This window comes from Macaca fascicularis, chromosome 1, assembly GCF_037993035.2.
Source record: "Macaca fascicularis isolate 582-1 chromosome 1, T2T-MFA8v1.1".
Lineage (NCBI taxonomy): Eukaryota > Metazoa > Chordata > Mammalia > Primates > Cercopithecidae > Macaca > Macaca fascicularis.
The window spans coordinates 215,101,349-215,107,700 of record NC_088375.1 but is presented as its reverse complement, the minus strand read 5'-3'; the positions used below and the strand labels follow the sequence as shown (position 1 = coordinate 215,107,700).

The window sequence follows — 6,352 nt, the reverse complement described above, 5'->3', positions numbered from 1 at the left end:
CCACCGTGCCCGGCTAATTTTTTTTGTATATTTAGTAGAGACGGGGTTTCACCGTGTTAACCAGGATGGTCTCGATCTCCTGACCTCATGATCCACCCACCTCGGCCTCCCAAAGTGCTGGTATTACAGGCGTTTGTGTCTCTTTTTGAGTTGGTATCATGATTTATTTAACTAGTTCTCTCTACACATACTCTTGGATTATTTCCATCTCAATTCAGAACAATGCTGCAGTGAACAAACTTGCTCATACATCACTGTGTGTGTGCACGGGTATGTGTGTGTGTGTGTGGTGTGCGCCTGCATCCATAGGGTAAATTTCCAAGTAGAGTCAGTGACTGAAAGGATATATGTGTTTGTAATTTTGATAGATATTGCCAACTTGCCGTCTGTGGGCGTTCTGCCCTCCTACCAGCTACCTATGAAAGTGCCCATTTCCCCAAGCAGCCTTGCTAGTAGATCAAGTTGTCACACTTCTGGATTTTTATTCATTGTAATAGATAAAAATGGCATCTCAGTGGAATTTTAATGTGCGTTTCTCTTGCTATGCGTGAAAGTGAACATGACCAGGGCCGCCTCCAGCAAATGAAACATTTGGTGCAGAATCAGAAAAGGTGCTGCTTCTGGGAAGACAGATTATGGGAAGGTACCTCCTCTGGGGGAATGCAGAGCTTGCTGGGCTGTGCAGGGGCTTTCTCCTGTGGGAAACTCAGCTCCCACCTGTGTCCCCTGTGCAGGGTGCCTTTGTGAAGCGATCCACACCCAGTAGCCCAGATGGGTGTTATTAGAGAAACAGGCAGGGCTGGAGCTGGTCCAGGTGGCAATTTCCCAGCGGACCCCTGAACAGCAGGAGGGGAAGTAGCATCCGAGTAAGGGTAGGACCCGCTACATAACGTGTGTGACCGGGTTGGGTGCGCTGGCTCATGCCTGTAATCTTAACACTTTGGGAGGCCAAGGCAAGAGCATTGCATGAGGCCAGGAGTTTGAGATCTGCCTGGCCAACATAGTGAGACCCCATCGCTATGAAAAAATAATAAAAATAAATAAATTTGGGCAGCCCAGTGCAAAATGAAGTGTGGGAAGGAACTCTTGATTAAAGATTAGTAAGACTTTTCAGATAGCCACAGCAGAGCATTAAACCAGGCGTGGCACCCTTCCAAACACAGGACGCCGTGGGACTGTAGGGGTTGCGCACCTGGGAAACCAACCTTGGTGACGGGATAGCACCCCCAGGGTCCAGCTGGTGGCCAGCATTATATCACCCCGCTTTTCCTCCTTACTAGACTAGGCAACACAGGAGAAGAGCATTCCAGGTGGAAGATGTGGACTACAGCTTCTCAGATTAAGACCAGCCTTCCTGCTTTCTCCCGGCAGGCCAGTAGGAGCTGCTATTGCCTAGGGAAGGGGAGGGAGATGTCTGGGTTTCCTCGTAATAGTCATGGCAGTTGTAGACATGTCAGACCCAAGGCTTTTTTCATTTGTCATCATTCTAATTCTCAAACACGCCCTTGCAGGAGGCACCAGTGTTATCTCCATCCAGATGAAAGAACTTAGGCTTAGGGAGATGGGGGAGTGGGGATTTGACACAGCCTGTCCGATTCCAGAGCCTATTTTTTTCGTTTGTTTTGTTTTATTTTTATAAAGACAAGGTCTCCCTGTGTCGCCCAGGCTGGCCTTGAACTTCTGAGCTCAAGCAATCCTTGCACTTCAGCCTCAGCCTCCCGAGCAGCTGCGACAATGGCACACACCACTACACTGGGCTCAGAGCCTGTATTTTTAACCCCTACCCCTGTTTGTTCTCACACTCACAGTGCATAGGGCAATGCACACACACACACATATACATGATTTGCTAATTGCTTTATTCAGAAGAGACTCCTCGGAGTACAGTTTCTTTGGTTAAGCATGGAGTTGAGGTGGAGGAGAGCAGTGGAAGGCTGGAAATCTGCTGGGTGTCTCATTCTGGGTGGGTATAGAAGGGCTCCTGCCTGGCCTCTAGGATGGTGAGGGATGCTTTCTGCATTGCCAAGGAACTTGGTTAGGGTAGGGAAGGAGGGTATGAGAGAAGGAAACTCAGCATTGGGTGGAAGGTTTCCAGGGAAGAGGGGACTCAGCAACGAGGGGTGCTCCCTCTGCAGAATTTATTGGAATAGTACTGGTAGTTTTTATTATAGGTACTCTTGTTTCTAGCAAAACAGTAGGCAGCAGCCTTATCGCATTCACACAGTTGACTTCTGCAGGAGTCCTGTTTTGCTGAAATCACAAGAAAATAAACACAAGATGGGAGTTTGTTAATATTCAGTGGCTTCTTGTGGGAACCCTGGGGTAGAAGACACAGCTGTGGCCTCCAGAAGCTCCTAGTTGGAGACAAACACCTGCGCGCCGGATATTTCTGACCAAAGGGGAGACAGAATTCTTGCCCTTGGGATGCTGGCCTCCAGCCTGGTGGAGACACAGCCAGGCACTGGGATACTCTCTCAAAGGCCTTCCTAATAGCCATCATATCTTCCTCTTGCTAACAGATGTGTTCAGGCGGCAAAGCCCTAGCCCCGGGGGTCTGGGAATGGAGTGTGATTGGTTTAAGCCAGGCAGGGTCATCCATTTTTCCTTTGCAGTGATTGGTCTTTGTGTATTATGTAACCTTGTTCCAACCAATGAACGACAAGGGGAAGTCTGCTGGGGGCTTCTGGGAAAGATCTATTTCCTCCCTCCAAAAAGAGAGATGCCCAAGACGAAAGTCTCTTCCATAGTGTGAGGCCAGGAGGGTGGAACTGCAGCCTGTCTCTTGACATCCCAGCTGTAGACACTGCCCACGTGGCATAGCTGAAGGCCAGGAGAAGGCTGGCTTCTTGATGACATGCTGGAAAGCTGCCCCAGGCCTGGCACTGCCCTATTCCAGAATTCTAATTATGTGACAGTCACCTATCCCCATTACCCAAGCTACTATCAGCTTGGCATCATGTGGCTTGTGACCTGATGCCTGCTGAAGAAACATGCCTCTATGGAGAGGCCATGATAGGAGACATAATTTCTGATCTTAAAGGACTCAGGCCATGGGCAGGAGTCCACACTTTCTCCAAATCCCACTCATGGGTCAGCTGTCTTCCAGTGCCACCCACCTCTCCTCCCCTTCAGGGCCAAGCTTTCTCCAGAACGTTGTCTTTGCCTTCTGTCTCTACTTCCCTTCCCATCAGCCCCCACCCGCTCTAATCTGGCTTTGCCCTCCCCACTCCATGGAAGCAGCTTCCCCTGAGTCCCTCATGCCTTCCTGCCTCAACATCCAGGGGAGCCTGTTGGCCCTTTTCATGGAGGACTCCTCTGTTCAATTGCTAACCATCTCCTTACCGACTCCTTGACCTTCTTGCTCAGTTCTCCTTCTCCCTCTCTGTCCATCCCTCCTCTGTCTCCTTTCTAGGCCTTTAAGCAGAAAATGAGTGATCACACCCACCTCTCAGCTCTCTGCTGCCGGCTTCTGAATCTGTGTCCCCAGTCCTGACCTCTCCCCTGAGCTGCATTTGTACGGACAGCTGCCTGCTGGACCCCTCCCTGGGTGCTGGAGGCCCCTAAACTCCACATGCTGGAAATAGAACTGCTCCTCCCCGCCCTCCACCACAACCTGCTCCCATGGTCTTTATCACAGTTGTGCCATCCATGCAGCCACATATCCATCCTCCATCCAACAGCTCCCTCTCCCCGTCCCACCCCACTCAGTCACCAGCTCAGCTGATTCCACCTCAAATACATCTTGATGTTTTCTCCACCTTTCCCATCCTGACCTCCGTTGTTTTATGTCAAGATGTTACTCCCTCTTGCCTGCAGGATGGCAATAGCCTTCTCCGCCCCCCTTCCACTTGTCTCCATCGACCCTGTCCTCACAGTGAGTCCTCTAAAATGCAAATCTGACCCTGTAGCTCCTCTGCTTAATAGCATCCTATTGCTTTAGGGCAAAACCTAAATAAAGCCTGGCCTGGAGGGCCGGATTGACCTAGCTCCTTCCTTTGTCTCCAGCATCATGGCTCAGCACTGCTTCTCTTCCTCATGTTTCTGCTGGGCAGCACAGAATGGCTTACACAACCCTTTGGTGCCTTTGACCATGCTGTGTCCTCTTCTGGGCATGCTCCCAGCCCTCCTCTTCCCTGACTCTGCACAGCCTTTCAGACTCAGCTTAGAGGTCACCCCTTCCAGGAGCCTTCCTCAAGCCTCAGGCTGTGTTAACACCTTATCTGTTTACTTCCCACTGGAGTTTTTACCACATTGGATTTTCACTTTCCTGGCTTCCCACTCAACTGTGAGCTTCCTGAAGCAGGAACTGTGTCCCTCTGTGTCTATCTTTGGTGCCCAGCACAGTCCTCAGCACTGTCTAAACAAATGAGGGCCACTCAATGGTGATGTAGGTCTCTTACCACAGGTGATTGTGCTCCCCTTGTTGCTAAACTTGTAGCTCAGAAATTTGGTGCCGCATCCACGTTTCTCCAGACGTTTGTAGCAACAGTCATGAACGACACAGCAGCTGCAAGGAGACACCCTATTGGGGCTGTTGTCCCACAGCTCCAGGAGACCTGGTGCCTGTGGTCTCACCCCCTTGGACCCTGGACAGAGACCCAGTGACTTTGCAACAGTCTAGAGCAGAAGTTCCAACATGCTGGCTGCTTTTCCAACCAGGCCATCCTGAGACCTCTGTGCCCATCAGGAACCGGCACTGTCTTTGCAGCTCCCAGCCCTGCCTGGGCCAGAGTCTAGGAGGGTAGGGAGGGATGGGTAGCCTCACCGATCCGTTGCATCCTTGGGGGCTCCTTTGCCACCCACGCCACAGTGGCAGCCGTAGAAGCCATAACTGAGTGCAGCTTCCTTTCCTGTCTTCAACTTGATCATTCTCCGGAAATCCACCAAATTCCCATGGGCCTGCAGAAGGCCTGGAAGGAAATTTGGGAGTTGTCTGGTGATGTGGCATGGGGTCCTGTGCCCTCCCTCTCTGCCCCTCTCTGCTACTCTCCTTCCTCCCAAATGGCTTCTCTTCTTCCCCTGAGAGAGGATTGCTGCAATGGGAGAGAAAACTAACGGACAAGAGTGCTTCCCTTCTGGGGCTGTCCCCCCATGCTCAGAGGTCAGGGTCAGCACTTACCAAAGATCATGATCACTGCCAACAACAGGAGGGTCTTCATGGTAAGAGTTCTTAGGTGACAAATGCAGATGGACTGGCCTAGCTCCTCCGCTGGGTGGTCTCAGCTTCTGCCCTGGCCGTTGCGCCCCTGCTCCTCCTTGGTGGCTCTGAGACACACAGACATGCCCTCTCATCCAACCTAAGTCCAGCTTGACTCCCTCTGTCACACTCAGAGCACACAAGGAGTGCCCTCCAGCAATACACACAGACACACACACCACCTCCTGACCCGTTCTCAGCTCTGCAGAATGGTTTCACACACATCAGGCCCTCAGACCTGTGGAGAACCCCATGAGACACTAATGAGACCTCCCCTGTGCCTCATCAGACTGAGAGTTCTTGGGAGGTTGGAACCAGGTTCCTCCCAACTAACTGGGAGGTTCCTGAGGTCAGAGGATGTGGAAGACATAGCTTGCACATCTCCAAACTAGATTCAAGGCTTGGAGTCTCCAAGGCACCCATGGAGTCTCAGCCTCAGTATTTTCCTCCAGAATGAAAGCATCAACCTATCTCGGCAAGGCTTTCTAACCCCTTCCACATACACACGTTCCTAAACACATACATGCTCACAGACCTATGCCCACATACACACACTCTTGTACTTACCTGCGAGTGTGAACATCCTCTCATTCACTACAATCACATACCCACTCAACATACTCATGCACACACACCCTCTTGTGCATATCAAATCATGCACATGCATGCACAGCACAGCCACTCTCAAAGGCAGCGAACGAGCAGGAATTCTGCTCTTGACAGGACATCAGCTTCACTGGCTGTTTACCTCTCAGAGGACCTCAGCGTTGTATCCCCAGGCTGTCTTGTTTGTTCTGCACTCCTGCTCCCCTTAAATAGCCGCTCCTTCTGGGAGGTTGGGGGTAGGTGAGGCACGAGGCTGGGGATGGGCGTGGTCAGTTGGTGGACTCAGGATTGGCCGCCCAACCCCTAGGTAATCCCTTTCCTTCCCCTCATCAGCTGGCAGGACAGAGTTGAGGATTGAGAAACCTTACGTGTCCGTAGCTGATGCCAAAACACATTTCAGGCCGTTTTGCAGTCTTTCCATGGAGTAAATTCCCATAATCAGCTCTGGGTGTGATCAACGGTCAGCCACCTCCCTGCAGCCGCCTCTAAGGGGGGCAGGGACTGTCTGCTGTTGCCGGCTGTGGACTCATTTGTACACCCAAAGGGACC

At 51.5% G+C, this 6,352-nt stretch overlaps 1 protein-coding gene across 1 annotated transcript; it reads right to left on the bottom strand.

Annotated features, from left to right (window-relative positions):
• Positions 1-1,842: 1,842 nt before the first annotated feature.
• On the bottom strand, positions 1,843-5,984 carry LOC102133993 (phospholipase A2, membrane associated). The gene is made up of 5 exons (XM_015441571.2): positions 5,946-5,984; positions 5,120-5,265; positions 4,766-4,910; positions 4,401-4,507; positions 1,843-2,250 (listed from the first exon to the last, which is right to left on the bottom strand). The coding sequence occupies exons 2-5, from the start codon at positions 5,157-5,159 to the stop codon at positions 2,108-2,110; spliced, it is 435 nt and encodes a 144-aa protein (XP_015297057.2). The 5' UTR covers positions 5,160-5,265; positions 5,946-5,984; the 3' UTR covers positions 1,843-2,107.
• Positions 5,985-6,352: the final 368 nt, after the last annotated feature.